This window comes from Hyperoodon ampullatus, assembly GCF_949752795.1.
Source record: "Hyperoodon ampullatus genome assembly, chromosome: 5".
NCBI lineage: Eukaryota > Metazoa > Chordata > Mammalia > Artiodactyla > Ziphiidae > Hyperoodon > Hyperoodon ampullatus.
The window spans coordinates 80,194,524-80,211,127 of NC_136918.1; the positions used below are offsets into that span (position 1 = coordinate 80,194,524).

At 40.6% G+C, this 16,604-nt stretch overlaps 1 protein-coding gene across 1 annotated transcript in view; it reads left to right on the top strand.

The window, feature by feature from the left end:
- Positions 1-16,604, top strand: part of LOC307053780 (archaemetzincin-2-like) — a gene marked incomplete at both ends in the record, with an annotated part of 65,781 nt that overhangs the window by 24,263 nt on the left and 24,914 nt on the right. Inside the window, 2 exon segments of the mRNA XM_079705260.1 lie at positions 4,324-4,396; positions 9,125-9,293. Coding sequence (XP_079561386.1) covers positions 4,324-4,396; positions 9,125-9,293 — 242 coding nt within the window.

Below are 16,604 nucleotides of genomic sequence, written 5' to 3' on the forward strand. Positions count from 1 at the left end.
TACAGGCATATAATATGAGTCTCAGAAAAAGAGAATGAAAAGAATGACAGCATAAGTTGCTTCACATAAAAGTAATGGCTGAGAATTCTCCAGAGCAAAAGAAAGACATAAATCCTCAGATTGAAAGTTCACTCTTAGTAACGAAAGGATAAATAAAAATAAATCCCCACCTAGGAATGTTGTCATGAGACTTAGAACATAAAGAATAAAAGGAAATCTTAAATGTGCCAAAAAAACCCACCACAGATTATTATTAAAAAAAACCCCACAGATTATCAGACTTCTCAGCAGCAACATTAAATACTACAAAACAATAGAGAAAGCAGTCTTCAAAATGCTGAATGAACAAAACTTTCAACTTAGACTATTATATTCAGCCAAACCACAATTTGAGTGATGAAGAAAAATAAAGATATTTTCAGACACACAAAACTAAAACTATTTATAATCCACAGACCTCCATTGAAAGAACTTTTGCTTTGCCAACCAGGCTTCCTGCCCATCTCTTCTTCAGCAGTTCTCCACCCCAGACCGCTCCTACCTCACTTTCCTCCCTGCCTCTGCCGTGCTTGGTGCCCTGATAGTGTACACACCATTAACCCTTTCCCTCTGGTCTCTCTCTACTCTTCCTCACTTTACTGTCCCCCTCCTTTGACCTGGTTCTCTTTATCCCCATGGTACCAAGCAACTGCCGTCTCCTGCATCTCACCCTCTAAGCCAACCAGCCACATATCTGTTGCTGGATTTTCTGCTATCTTCTTCCCTAGAGCGTGCAACCCAGGCAACCTAAGCCTGGAAGCATAAGAAAGGCTTCCCCATTATCCTTTACGCAATTGGGTTAGTGCAGGAGGTAGATGAAATATGTAGAAATAAGAGTGCCAGGGAGAAAAGGAAGAGGTCCAGGTCATAAGAAGAAAGATATAACAGGAAGGAACACTGAGAATTCCAACTATTGCTATAAGTCACGCTCCTAAAATCTGTCCCTCTTTCCACTGGGGGATGTATATGTGTGTGAGAGAGAGAGAGACAGAGAGACAGAAAGGGAAATGAGATTGAGATTTTGCAGTTTTTAAATACATGTGTCTCAATTCGGGAGTAGCTAATACAATAACACTTTAGTTTCCTGACCATCTTGGATAATAGGGTTTAATGGAATTTCCCATCTAAACATGAGTCATTCTCATTTGTGCTGTGAAACTGCCACGGACAGGGATCCTTCCACAAAAGAGTGCATTGACCTAAGGCCTGATCTTTCCCCAGTGCACAGTCTTACTGGTCAAGGCCTCAATTCTCCATCTACAGTCAGGCAGCTTGATCTGTGCTCTCCATGCAGGAGCACCCTGGCTTAGTATGTATGCCTTCTTTTCAGTTTCTAGGGTTTGCATATTGTTTTGAGGGTGGTGTTTGTCTGTGGAGGTTTTTGCAGTAATAAAGGACTGTTTTATTTCAGGCCTCTTGACCAATTTAATGACCTATTAAAGCCACCTAACAACTTTTAAAGAGGCTTCACAGAAATAAAATTAAGACCATTTCTGTTGACTTTGGCACACTGAAATTTAATTTCCCCAAAGCATCACATAAGTAAAGAGCAGAAAACTTCCAAATATGACAGGAACTGACAGCTATTATTCTTTATTGATGAGAAATATAAGAAGTAGATTCACTCTAAAAAGCCAAGTAATTTGAGAGTTCTAATTTAAAAATAAGAGATTAACATATGCACCATTTCACAGCAGATTTTGCAAATGAAATGTCTTTTTGAGGCATTTATTTCTCTTTTCTTTGAGTATAGAAAGAGGCAGAGGGAAAAAAATTCAGGTTTTTCTGGCATTGCCTTAGAGATGGCCATGATTAACTTTTGGAGTCTTATTTTTTAACCTGCTTTTTTTCTCTTAATACATATAATAATTAGTTTAATATATCATAAAATTTTCTGATGAAATTCAATATTACTACAACATAACATTATTTTATAATTGTATAGTATTCCACTGTGTGACCATATCATAATTTGTTTAAAGGAGGATTCTCTTTTTGGCTATTTGACTGTTTCCAATTTCTCGCAATGATAAATACTGTTGCAACAAATAACCTTCTACAAAGTTTTTTTTTATTTTGCACATCTTGGATTATCTTTTTTCCTTCCTGAAGGCTGGAGTAAATGACTTGAGAGATAACTTTCAAGTGCCAATTTTCTTCAAGCTCAGGCTCTCCCAGGAATGTTGACCTTCTGGTTCACAGTGGTATCAATTACCGGAAGGCTTGATGTTAGTAGTAAGATGGTGCATCATTCTTAATGGACAGGCTTATGGTTAGTAAACTCTTCATTTCCATCTTGAAACCCTAGATTTGTTTTTGCCATTCTATTCAAACCAATTTAAAAAAATCAAAAACAAGTCCTGAACTAACTCACAGGCCAAATTTTTGAAGCAGCTGAAATTAATTTTGATGTGTTTAATATGAGGTTGGGAACTATTCTCTGAGAATTGTTGTTTTTAGAGTTTTTGTAGCTCTTCCTATGCCTTTCCAATGCCAATTCATTGTTAAGTGTATCAGATCTGTAATGTACATTTTAATTAACTCCGTGGTTGAGCCAAATAGAATTCTGCAAAACGTGATTGAAATGTTGGAGATGCTTGATGGGCATCTTAACACATAGTTCAGTCCTATTTAACATGAGTCACAAAAAAGGCATCTTTGGCTCATGAATCTGCCGCCCTTACATTAGCAGTCACTCAAATCCCAGCAGGCAGAAAATGAAGTCACTTTGGACCAAAGCCTAAGAACACAATGACTCAGAACACAAAATCTTCACTTAGGGAGGAGTTTGAACATAAACAGTTCCACTAATGTCCAGGGAGTTTGAATTCTACTTCTAGTTAGGAGGACTATTACAAATAGCCAAAAAAGTAGGGGAGAGAGAAGGGGGATAGAATTTTCTCCTATTTATCTGTTTCATTTGATTATTTCTCCCTTATTGGTGCTTTTTGATAGTACAATATCTAAATACATAATCATGGAATACTATAGTTCTCATAATTTCATCATCAATAAAAAAAAGAGGAAGAAAATGTAGGTTTATTCAAGCTGACCTAATTACTATAAAGTAACCTTGATAGATTAAAATAATATCTTTTTTTTCTCAATATAAATAATATTCCGAGTATCTTGGGTTTCCAAGGTGCAGTAGCTGAAAATTAAGTTTATGGCCTATGGCAAAAACAACATTTCTTAAGATATGTCAGATTTTCTCACTGAAAACAAATAACTAGGGAAAGTGAGGATAATGAAAGCATAGAATTTCCAAGTTAATTCCTAATATTTTTAGCAGTCCTGACCCCAGAAGAATTATAATTGGTTTTTAATAAAGGCCAATTCAATAGCATCAGTGTAGAACGTGATATTCATGGCACCTTCCATAATCATGGCTTGTTTTCTTATAAACCTCTATCCTTCAAGTTGTAAAAATCGGATAACTCTGCCTTGCTCATTAATAGTTTATATGAGTTCAGACTAAAAGGATGCCAGAGAAAGAAAGACAAGCCTTCAGAAGGGTTGGGAGAGGAACCCGGAGGAGAAACAGAGCCTATGCTGAGAGCCTGGGGGCATGTGGGGCATGATTTCAACCATACTCTCCACCCACACAACTGAGCCAGAGGAACATGTGGGGAGCACAGAGTGAGTGCAAGAATAAAAGCCCCTTCATGTTCTCTCTTTATAATTGAAATGAAGGAAACCATGTGATCTTCCATCATCCATTTGTAACTCAAGGTGAATTAGAGTTGGGAAATTAACAAAAATGCCTAGGGTCAATGTGCTATGACTCTGGAGAGAAAGAGCAGAATCAGGATGTAATAAGATGAGTCTGGGCTTATTGCCAAGCTGGCCAGGCTACAAGGATGGGATTGGACTTCTCCCTGAGGAATATGAGCATATAAGTCACCAGATGACAGGGCCCCATTCCCTGACTCAGTACGTAGAAAATAGGAACCACTGGGGAAGGTTGCAAGGGGTGTTATATACCAATAAGAATAAACAACACCAGCACTCTAGAGTTTACAAAGCACTTTCAACTTCTTTTTCTCATATCTATTCCATGGACTCCTCACATTTCCAACAATGGGTAAACTCTTAAGAGAAATGATACCGGAAATAGTGTGTAATTCCCACGTTACCAGGGAAAGATTCAGTAAAGGGTTCCAAATAAACTCATGAGAGAGTCAGGTTCTGAGGGAGTAGTTAGCACACAACAGAGTGTAGCACTCTGGACTTGCTGCACTCTTGGGCTCACTTAACAGGCTCGGTTTTGTTCTGCTCTCCCAGGGTGTTCAGAGAGATAGAATGTTCCACTACTTGTGGAGAAGAACCTGTACGGGCCAGTCCTACCCAGACTGTGGTAAAGAGATACCAGACGGGGCTGGGAAGACCTTGCTGCCTACAAACTTTCACTCTCCTCCTAGGTGGCCACATGATATTTCCAGAGGAAATATATCAGATATTTCCATCTGACACTATTTCTACTATTCATCCACTTTCCAATCAAGTGAGGCTGGCATCCTCAAGTGGGTAAGTCAGTGACCAAGACTGAACTCTCCCCCATACTTCAGATTCCCAGTGCATGGTTTAGCCCTGGGAAAGAGGGTCCTGCATTGATACAATAACCCTCATGAAGTAGGGTTACAAGCAATATCTAGTTTTGCCTTCAATATCATAGCTCTGTGTTTTACTAACACAAATCCACACCATCTATAGGGGGCATTAAATCCTGGAGAACCATCTGAGCCGAAACCAACAGCTCTTCAATGTTACATTCATGGCAAGGCTCTAGAATTTTACAGCCAGTTTTGGCCTTGCCCCATTGTGAAAGCCTATGACCCTAAAGGGCCCTGGACCAGGCATGCAGCAGCACCAACTGTGGGTCCAGCAGTCTGAGCTCTTTCAAGCATCAACTCATTCATGGAGAGGAGTTCTTAGTTTTAGAGAATGAGGGGGAAGCATTCAGTGGAGGTATCTTGCATCTCTCCCTGCTCAAGCTTAAGTCCTCATTCAGCCCTAAAGCCCTGGAGGTAAGTGGTGAAGCCCCTGGGGCTGCTGGAGATGGCTCTGGAGTTCTCCAGGCCTTGGGGTTAGGCCTGCAAGTGAGTCAGTAGCATGTTAACCTGAGGTTTGGTGGTAAGGGAGCAACAACCCTTGGGGACCCTATGAAGCCAAATGGGTGGCAAGCAGGGCTCAGAAGGCTCCCTCTGAGGTCCTCCTAAGCAGCTGGGTTACAGGATGGAATTTCTCTGGGCCTTTCACTGTTCTAGCTGCCACCTCAGTCTTCTGTGAGCATTCGCAAAAAGAAGACCCAGTGAGGGTGTTTCAGCAAGAGAGAAGCAATGACAGAGAAGAAAAAAAGGCAAAGAGAAAGTTGGAGAATGAGCAGTTTAAGGGAATGCAGGAAAGAATGGAGGGAGGACTGAGAAAGAGCGGTTACTGTAGCTGTACCCCCTCTGTGGCCCTCAGCATCTGATACTATTTACATCCCACGTTTTGACCAAACCTCTTAACAAAAATTTTAGCATTAACAGGTAGGTGTCCTTATTTGTGTTTCATAGATGGAGACATGAAGGGTGAGGACTGGAGTGTCCTTCCTCAAGAACACACAGTGTCAGAGATTTTCCCAGCTCCTCGTTTGTCCACTGGCCTCTGGAGACTAAAATGCCTATTGATTACCCTTAACCACTTTATGTCCTGTGACACCTCTCCCTTCAGTGGGTTCTAAGACATAATCTGCCATAGCTGTTCTGTACACTTCTTAATTAGAGAGCATCGTAGCATTGTTTTTCCAGAATTGTACCAAAGCATCAGAATAATGAAAATAAATGACAGAATCTGAGAGATAGAAGCAACTCTTGAGATCATTGCGCTCAGTCTCCTCACTTTCTAGATTAGGAGCCTGAGTGCGGTCCAGAGGGGTGAAGAGGTTCACCAGAATCACCTGGCTGCACGCGGAAAGCTGGAACTGCCATTTAGATATCTTGATTTCTAGGAAGCTATCTACCCAAGAGTCTTACCAGACACAGATTTGTTTCTTTTTTTATACCCAATCCCAAGTATTTAGCATTCCCAGAGCATTCCAAATGGGTGAACCATAGCAAAGAACTCAGTGTGATCCAAAGCACTGATTTCTGGTGTTTCTTCAAGGGTGTTTTTGGCTTTCAATCTGTTAACCATAAGGAATATTGAATTTAGCAAAATACATCGAAGTTTTCTATGCAACATGTTAAGAACAGCTGAAACCAATTAAATGCTAATCAATTTTACCCTGTCTGATGCAGAATGGAAAAAATGTTCCAGAGGTCTCTCCACCCTGAGATGTTCTTGGCAATGGGTCTCTGTGCTGTGGGCCTCCTCCCATCTCTCTTAGTCATGTACACTCAGAAGAGGAGACCTGGCCAACTCCCTTCAGTACTGGGAGGAGAGTAGAACCCAGCACACACTTTCCCTTGAAATGAAAGTTCATCTTGGGAAAAGAAGTCTGCGGACTCTGGGACAATGCACATCACAACTGTGAGAATAGAAGGGAGTGAAGTCCAACCACATCTATCAATCCTCTGTGACCACCTCATGGAGTTTACTGAGGTTCTATTACCTTATCTCCTGATGCTGCTTTCCCCAGACCCCACCTTCCTCTATGAGAAATAGGCAGCAAAGCAGACGATGTCCAAATACGACAAACTGGGGTTTGAATTTTGGTTCTGCAATTAATAGATGTGATGTTAGGCAAGTTATTTAACCTCTCCTGGCCTCAGTTATTTACTTATTGGTTAAAATTGAGTAGTAATACCAACTTTTAAAAATTAAATGAGTAATGTTTATAGAGTATCTGATACATAGAGGATGAGCAACAGGTCTTCTAATTAATTATTCATAAACTCTCTTTCCTATATTCAAGTCATTTCAGTCACTTTTCTATCAGCCTAATTCAGTGTCTCACAGTGTGTATGTGTATCTGTCTGTCTGTCTGTCTGTTGACTATACTGCTCTACCTGTCCTGGGGGCAGCTAGATGAGAATATGTGTATTAGGAAGCCACAAGCCAAAGGGCCCTGATCCACTGCTTGTGTGCAGAACTGGGAACATATCACCCTCGACTTTGCACAGGGTTCTGTGTCCAGGGTAACCATCATCTTCTATCCCCAGGGTCTGAAATTCAGGGCCTCTAGAAGATACCCAACATTCTCCAATTCACAGCATCAGTCTAAACGTATATATTTTTGAATCTGTTAACTCTCATGTTCCTACGTCTATAAAAATATCTACATGGGTAGATAAACATGTATCAAATTATATCTTTATTTCATTTACTTAACTTTTTATTTAAATAAACTCACCTCTTGACTAATTAATTATATTTATATTATTAATTAATCTAAAATATTTTACTAACTTGGTGCTTTTACTCTTTTCTATTTGTGTAAAGGGTGGGAGTCAGAAGGGGGGAAATGATGTGCCTGAGTCAAATCACCAAGTGTTTATTAAGACTTCAAAGAGACCCAGTGACTTCTGCTCCCAAGAAGATGGAGGAAATGTAATTTTCCTATTGCTCCCACTAAGCACAACTGAAAACCCTGGACATAAAATATAAAACAAATATAAGAAACCTCGGAAAGGTGGAGAGAGGACAAGACTCCTGGACCCGAGGAATGGCATGGTGGCAAATTCCCTGGGTTTTCTCTTTGCCTCACACAGAACTGTTATGATCCCACAGTCTGAGGTTCTGTTCTTTTTTTTTTTTAAGTCTATTTTTTTCTCTATTGTTCAGACCGGGTAATTTTTATGGTTCTTTTATTTCACTATTTCTTTCCTTTGAAAAAAAGTGAACAGAATCTCAGACTGTGGGATCATAACAAAAGATCTAACATTTGTGTCATCAACGTCACAGAAGAGGAGAAAGAGGATGGGGCTGAACAATTATTGAGAGAAATAATAACTGAAAATTTCCCAAATTTGACAAGAGACATATATTTCCAGGTTCAAGAAGCTGAGCAAACTCCAAACAGGATAAACCTAAGAAACCCATGCCAAAAACACATTATAATTAACCTTCTGAAAACTAAAGACAAGGAAAACTTGAAAGAAGCCAGAGAAAAATGACACCTTATCTATTGTAGAAGAATGACTTGTATGACAGCAGATTTCTCATTAGAAATCATGAAGGCCAAGGGGAAGTGGCATAATGTTTTTCAGGTGCTGAAAGAGAAGAACCTTCAACCCAGAATCCTGCATCCAGTGAAAATATCCTTTAGGAGTGAAGGGGAAGTCAAGACATCTCAAGTGAAGGAAAACTAAGAGAATTTGTCACCAGACCCATGTTAAAAGAATGGCTAACTGAGTTCCTTAAACAGAAAGGAAACAATAAAAGAAGGATACTTGAAATATCAGCAAAGAACATAATAAGCAAAATTATGGTAAATACAATGGAATTTTCTTCTCCTCTTGAGTTTTCAAAATTATCTTTGACAATCAAAGCAAAAAAATTATAACACTGTCTGATTTGGTTCTAAATGTAAGATATTTAAGACAATTATATTATAAATGGGGGAGGGTAAAGTACACAAAGGGAGGTAACACTTCTCTAACATTACTCAAACTGGTAAAACGATGACACCAAAAGACCAATAAGTTAGGTAGATATAATACGTAGAGCAACTATTTAAAAAGCTATGCAAAGAGATACACTCAAAAACACCACAGATAAATCAAAATGGAATTCTAAGAAATGTTTAAGTAACCTACAGGAAGGCAAGAAACAAACAAACCAGAGAAACAAAAACAGAGAAAAAACAAAAATAAAATGGAAATAATAAAAAGTGTTCAGGAGCTCAGTGGGTGCACAAGTGTACAAACCAGCACACAAAATGCTGGGCTTACTAAGCCACCACTACTACCTGCCAGTAGGCCCAGCTTCACCACTGCCACACTCACAGGCCTGCCCCTAGCTGCAACCAAGTGCCATCCATCACTGATGGGGAGAGGGGAGGCATGTTTTCCAAACTAAACTTGACTGCACAGGCCCATGGTCTCATTCAACAAGGTTGGAAATGTCCACTCACCTTTTACCTTCATGGTAATGTCCTTAGAGTACTATCAGCTGCTGAGTGACTACAGGCCACCATCCCTAGGCTACACCCAGGGAACTGGGAACAGCCAAGTACCTCAGAGCAAATATGCAGAGCAGCTGACCATCAAAGCGTTGGGGAAAGTGATCAGACCCATGTACACTGAGGCATCATCCACCCTAGAGGACAGGTTAGGGAGTGCTTGGTTGGAACAGAACACAATGCCAGACCCTAGTCAACCTTGTTAGTTTTGAAAGGTTTTCCTTTTTTTTTTTTTACAAGATGGGAGGTTACAGTTGTCTCTTCTGTCCAGAAGAAACATGTTTTCAAAATAGTAACAGTTTGAATTTTTCTCCCCTTTTCCCTCTCATGGTTCATTAGGCTCTGAACCTATAGAAGAGATTTTGCAGTTAATTAGAATTTGCATTTTAAGTAGTTAGGAACTATTTAGGTTTTTTTAAAGCATCGATTAAAAAGATGCACATAAAAGTTGTTATCTACTCTTCTGGCAAACTATAGCTTGCCTCCAAGATGCCAGTATGTCACTTTAATCTTCTCTGTTGAATTCATTCATGTAGCCCAAATTCTTCCTTGTTCCTTTTCATAAGCCAACACAACTCTAAGGATTTTGTTTTTAATGAATACTGACAGCTCACTTTATTTTTTTTCATTTTTATTTTACTGACAGCTGTACAGTATAGATTCTACATAATAGAACTTCTTTTTTGCTTAAGCACGTGCATGGCTATCAGTGCTTTGAAGTCAGTTTAAAAAGTCACAATTTATAAATACAGAAAAAAGAGCAATCAACCCAACAGCAATTTTTGTACCAAGACTGTAGATTTCAGTACTGTCTTTACTGTAAGCTGATCAAAACATCTGGAAAAAAAGACTAAAACTGCTTTCATCTTCGTGTGTATTTATTATTTGACATAAAAAACTTATTTTCATTAACAAAAAATTAAAATAAATAAAATTAAATGGAAGATTAAGGCCCCTAACATATTAATAATTACTAAACACAAATGGTCTAAATACACCAATTAGAAGACAGAGATTGGCAGACCAGATTTAAAAGCATGACCCAGCTTATATGCTGTCTATAAAAGACTCACTTCCATTATGATGATATTGGCAGGTTGAAAGTAAAAGTATGGAAAAAAATATACTATGCAAACATTAATTAAAGGAAAGAAGGAATATTAGTAACAAAGTAGACATCAAGCAAAGAAACTTACTAGAGACAGAGTGGGACACTATATATAATAATGAGTCAATCCATCAGGAAGATAGAGTAATCTTAAATATGTTTGCACCAAGCAACAGTGCTGCAAAAACCAATAGAACTGAAAGGAGAAATAGAGGAATTCTGAAGGAAGAGCAGATTTGAATCACTAGAGATTTAGAAACCAGAAAACATGACAGGACTGGAAATCAGTAAAGACGGACTTTGTACAAATGGGCCAGGCTGGGCCCCGTGAGAGACAGAGTCAGCTACATATGATGGTACCTGAGGATTCTGGCAGAGTGTGGTGTGCAAGATGATTTCAGGAGGCATACCACTGAAGGTTTTTTTTTTACTTTATACCTAAGTATTTATTTTAATGTTATTAGGGAAGAAAATACTTGGGCACAAAAGGTAGAAACATGTTTACACAGACCACCTAGATTAACACTTTGCCATGAATTTTTCAGACCTTCATGTACTAAACATTTCACTATGACTTTTTGGAAGTAGGGGTAGTAAGAATAACTGCTCCTATCATCTTTCCCATAGTGGTCTTGCTAGGTTATCATTCCCACATTGAGATTGCATCCAAATTGGCATGGGCTGTCAAGGTATCCCAACTGTGTCGTACCACCAAGCAGGGGCACCACCCACTCTTAACCAAGGAAGTATCTAGGCTTAGTGGTAACATCAGTCACCAACTGGCCAATCTTGAACCTAGACCAAGGAGTTTTTCACATGTTTAAAATAAACTCTTTTCTTGTATGCATTTGAAAATGAAATTATATTTACTACTTGTCATTTTTTATTTTAATTTTTTTAAATATAACTTTTGTTTTTGCAGTGTGTGTGTCAGCAGTATATTGAGCAAGTATGACTGAGACACAATCAAAATTCAACTTAATGTTTTACTTCTCAGGTCTCCTTTAAACTTGATCCAGTGGGAAAGCTTTTTTTTTTTTTAACTACCACTGGATAATATCCCAGCAGGCCCAGTGTCCTTTTTTCCACTAGCTCGCTCTTAGGTAAAAGACAGTCTTACAGTCTTTTCTGTTCTAACTCAGTTTTAATTTGCTGATTTGAATGTCAAGTCCTAGATATTAGCCAACTCTTCAACCTCCTCCCCGTCCCCTGGGAAAGGCCTCTATTCGACAGCTGCCTGCCTTCCAGGAAGGCAGTGTGGTTGGCTTTTGCTCTTTCCACTCACTTCCTCCTTCATTTGTTAGCTGCTATTTTACTTCTTCCCAGGTTAGAAAAGGGGAGTCAGAGAGAAAAGAGGTAAAGGCGCTAGGACAGTATTTTCTGGCTGGTGGCTGAGGGCTCTCTTGGCCAAGTAGGTCACACCTGAGTTCTTCTTGCCTGGGCACTTTCACGTAGACTTCTATCTCTCCCCGTGGCGGAGCACTTAAGTATTTCTAGTCCTTTCACAGCCCCTAAAAAGACAGCATTCCCCTCTAGCTTCTTTTTGCTGGAGTTCCTCCAGGACCCTAGATGATCTGATGCAACTTCTCTTTATCCCAAGTGGCCCACCTCTGGTCCATGGGAAACAGTAACACCTTCCTTGTCCCCAAAACACTGGGAATGCAGCCCACTCCTAACACAGCCACTTCTACCCTTTCTTAGGCAGGAGTTGGTTGCAATCACTCCATCTCCCCTAACTGCAGGGAACATATTCCATAGCTCTCTGCATGGTCCCAAGGAAACTTGTCACTCTAAGTCTGAAGAAAAGGCAGTACTCCCTTTCTTGGGTCTCTGCTATAGCACCAGACCCGCCCTTAAAGATCCTCCACAAATCCTCCTCTCCCTCCACACTTTGACTCATTTTAAATATCATTGATCTGGCTAAAGGGTACAAAAATCATGGAACCAGTTCTCCACAATTTCCTATGTAAACTTGCATATGAGGAGTCCATCTTACACTAACTATGGCAGTATATGCTGTATATTACATTGGAGCCTCAGTCAAAAACCATGGTTGGAAACCACATTCTAACATCCTGCTATATTTATTTGTATGATTACTTTCTATTTAGGAAAGTGATATCAGTTTTCATTTATGATAGAGTTTATTTTTTAAATTAATGTATTTAATTATAGCATGAGTTGATATTTTTAAATATTATGATAAAATACAGGAGGTAACATAGATAAGGCTAAAACACAGAGACAGTATATCAGTAATAGTCATCATAGATTATAAATCTAAGGTATTTTATAGAGATTAATTCAGTAGAAGTGAGAAGAATACATTGGAGGAAGGAGAAAATGTAGTTTTCCCATAAATCCCAAAAATACAAATACACAATCATGAAGAAGACAATAGCACAGGGAACATTTGGGAATAGAATGCCTTCTGAGAGTTAAGGTATAATATGGGCTGCAGTGTACGATTATGTCCTTTGTTTGCCATATTCTCTGACTTTTGAGGAAACTGCCCTATCCCTCCCAAATGCATATAAAATAAAAGCAGTACATTCAAAGGGACCTCAGTCCTTAGCCACAGTTGATTGTTCCAGGGCAGGAAATTGAGTGGAGTTTGGCTAATTATACTCCTTCCTTAGGAATTTGGAATTAGGACCAACAGATTACAACTCAGTTTAACTATCCTGAAGGAATGGATTAACCATTAGTGTGCTGGCAAATTGTATTTCTGAACTTGTGAAATGGACAGCCCTCATCTCAGAGCCTGATGATATGTGTTACCCAAACTCGTGAAAACTAATGAGTGAAAAAACCAGAACTCTGATTTTTACATTTATAATGAGAAATATAATGATCCAACAAACTAGATACTTTGGCATACAGATCAGCATATCCTGTCACTGCTTAATCTACATAAGCAGCCAAATTATTGGAAAGTTCTTTGAAATCAGAACAAGGGATGCTAGCTCAGTGAGCATAGTGGCTGGTGTCTGGACCACAATAACATGATGCATCCATCCCATCTCCTCCAGGGGGATATGCAACCTTTGGTGGGGGGGTCACATCCTGTGTTCTTTGTATCTGGGGGCCTTTTATTCCACCCCATGCTGAAAATACTTTGTCATTCCATTGCCAGCTAACACCATTTTAAATTGGCATTTTGTTTTTTAACTATGCCAAATGTGGGAGGCTATATAACGGTTCCCGAAAAGATATCCACATCCTAATCCCTCGAATCTGTGAATATTACCTTATATGGCAAAAGATGTCTTTGCAGATGTGATTACATTAAATATCTGGATTATCTAGGTGGACCTAAATGCAATCACAGTTCCTTTTAAGAGTAGGGAGATTTGACGTACAGACAGAAGATGGGAAGGCAACATGACCCCAGAGGCAGAGATTGAAGTGACTGATGTGGGCACAAGTCAAGGAACTGTGACAGCCACTAGAAGCTGGAAGAGGTAAGAAGCAGATTCTCTCTTAGAGTTTCTGGAAGGAGCACAGCCCTGGAGTGAGCATGCCCCTGCTGACACCTCGATTTTATCCCAGTGATACTGATTTTGGATTCCTGGCCTCTAGAACTGTAAGAAAATAAATTTCTGATTTTTTTAAGCCACCAAGTTTGTGGTGATTTTTTACAGTAGCCACAAGAATCTAATACACCAATACTTAACGGTTTCAACTTGAGAGTCACCCTTTCTCTTACAGATGACTTTACATGACTGAATTCTGATTCATTATATGTGTGAAGTAAAAGAAACTGACCTTAGTGACCATAAGCAGAAAAGGCAATTTGTAATAAGGGTCTGGGGGAGTCTCATGAAGCCTGAAGGCAGGAGTGCAGCTGGACCTCAAGAACAGATAGAACTAGGCAACCTGGGAATTCTCTTTCACAGCCTCTCATCTCTGCTCCTTTCTGAGCATCTCTCTGCTTTGCCGTCTCTCAGGCTTTCTCTGTTGCTCAGCCTGCATAGCAGGTAATGGCTTCTTCCTCCAAAAGCTCTCAGCCGTAAATTTTGTTTTCTCAGCTGTTAAATGAAAAAGTCGGATAATATGCTCTGCAAGCTCCCTCTGGCTCTAAAATTTGATGGAATTCTATTGAGTCCTGTGTGGTAAGTGATGGAAGGAATGGAAAGTCAACTACGGTGGGTGTGAGGGAGCATAAGTGCCACAGAGAAGGTCGCTACAGGGTGAGGCTCAGAGTACAGAGTTGGAATCTCTTAGGGCCCAGTGAGCTCACGGGCTTGGCCAACTGGAGAAGAGATTCTGACAGGCGGCTTGAGGAGGGAGTTCACTCTGACACCGTAGTTTTAAGCAGGCACTCTCCACTCATACCTAATGGCTGACAGAAACTCTAGCTAGGTCGTTGCTTACCTCTAATTAGCATCAATTATTTATGAATTCCTCACCCTCATTTTATAGGAGGACACTTTCATTTTTTAATAGAAATGGGTCATACTGCCCCAGTCTATACGTGTGTTCCCTCAGAGCACTTCCTATGGCTTTGGAGGAAAGTTCAGTCTGGCCTTGGAACCACAGTGTGACAACTAGACACATCTTTGCCCATACCCTTCACCTAGATAATCACACCTGCTCACATGACACCTCCTCTGGGACCCTTTCACTGACTCTGTCTTATTAGGAGCACCCCTTATGTGTACGCAGAGCCCCCCTTACTTGTTTTTTTTTTTTTTTTTTTTTTTGTTCGGTACGCGGGCCTCTCACTGCTGTGGCCTCTCCCGTTGCGGAGCACAGGCTCCGGACGCGCAGGCTCAGTGGCCATGGCTCACGGGCCCAGCCGCTCCGCGGCATGTGGGATCTTCCTGGACCGGGGCACGAACCCGTGTCCCCTGCATCGGCAGGCGGACTCTCAACCACTGCGCCACCAGGGAAGCCCCCCCTTACTTGTTTTTAAGCTTATCACCCTGGCTGGCAGTCAGCTATTTACTTCACAACCCTATGGTTCCAAACTGTGCCTTTTCCATGTACATCTCCTGTGCCTAGCACAGAGCATGGAACATGGTAGAGACCCCACAAATGTTGAATGATGAGAAGGTCAAGTGTCCATTTACCCACCTTAATTATGTTGCTCTTCTGACAGAAACCACTGGCCCCTTCCACGTTTCCTGCTTTCAAATTGTGACCCCTTTCATATTATAATGAACATTTCATCATGAGGTATAGTGAAAAATGAGATGCTTACTACCCTAAACAGGGAGAAGTCTGTGTTTTCTTAGATTAGCCTGATTTTTTGTCCACAAATATCTAAATGAGGGTTTTTTTAAACATGGCAAATGTTCCGGGAAACTTAGGAAGGGATACAGGGAGGAAAACCAGCCCTTCCTGCTCTCAACTTAGACCCTGAAGGGAAGCCTCCTAAGCATCCTCCCAGTATTGTTATAGGATGACATGCACTGACCCACTCCGAGTTCCCCTTGTGGCTTTATTTCTCACGTTCCTATAGTTTGGAAAGCAGAGTGAATTCATTTTGAGACTTCAGCTTAATGAACAACATTCTAATGATTAAATCCATCTAGAGAAACATCACTCATTGCCTGACTGAGGTTATTGTTGTGTGGTTAGCACATATTTTCTGAGCATGAAAGGAAAGGGTTGATGTGTGGAGCCTCAGAAGAAATATTTTACTTGGCACCTGCTCCAACTACTTCCTCAGGACCACTCCACCCCCAGGCAACCTACCTTCTCTCAGAAGTCTCAGTTCCTATCCAGAGCCACAGGAGTTTAAAGGAGCCATGAAGCACCCCAGAGAGGGGCTCCCACTCAGGAAGGAGGCATTCTTCTCCCATGAAATTAGGCTAAGGAAAGAGACTCCGTTTTACACAACTGGGAGTATGACTTCCTTTTTTTTTTTTTAAATACTAAGCAGCATAGACATAACTACTGCTTCTGTCGAGGCTGCACTGCTACTTCCAATACCAAAGTGAATGCCTGGGTTGGAGGGAGAGGCTGGAAGTGTAGGTGAGGTCGTTGAGACAATGAGGAAGAACCCCTCGCTTGACTCTACAGAGCCAGGCCTTTGCCGATGTGCACACGTTGACATGCTGCCCTTCCAATGCTTCTTGTCACTCTGGACCAGTGGTTCTCAACTGGGAGCAACTTTGCTCTCCAGGCAACATCGGACAAAGTCTGTGGACATTTTTGTTTGTCACAACTTGGGAGGTGTTACTGGAGTCTAGTGAGTAGAGTTTAGGGATGCTGCTAAACATCCTATAGTGCACAGGACGGCCCCCTACAACAAAGAATTCTCCAGCCCCAAATGTCGATAATGCCCTGCTCTAGGCACTTTGACTTAGTGACCTTATTCCTGTCCATGGCAGCAACCATTTT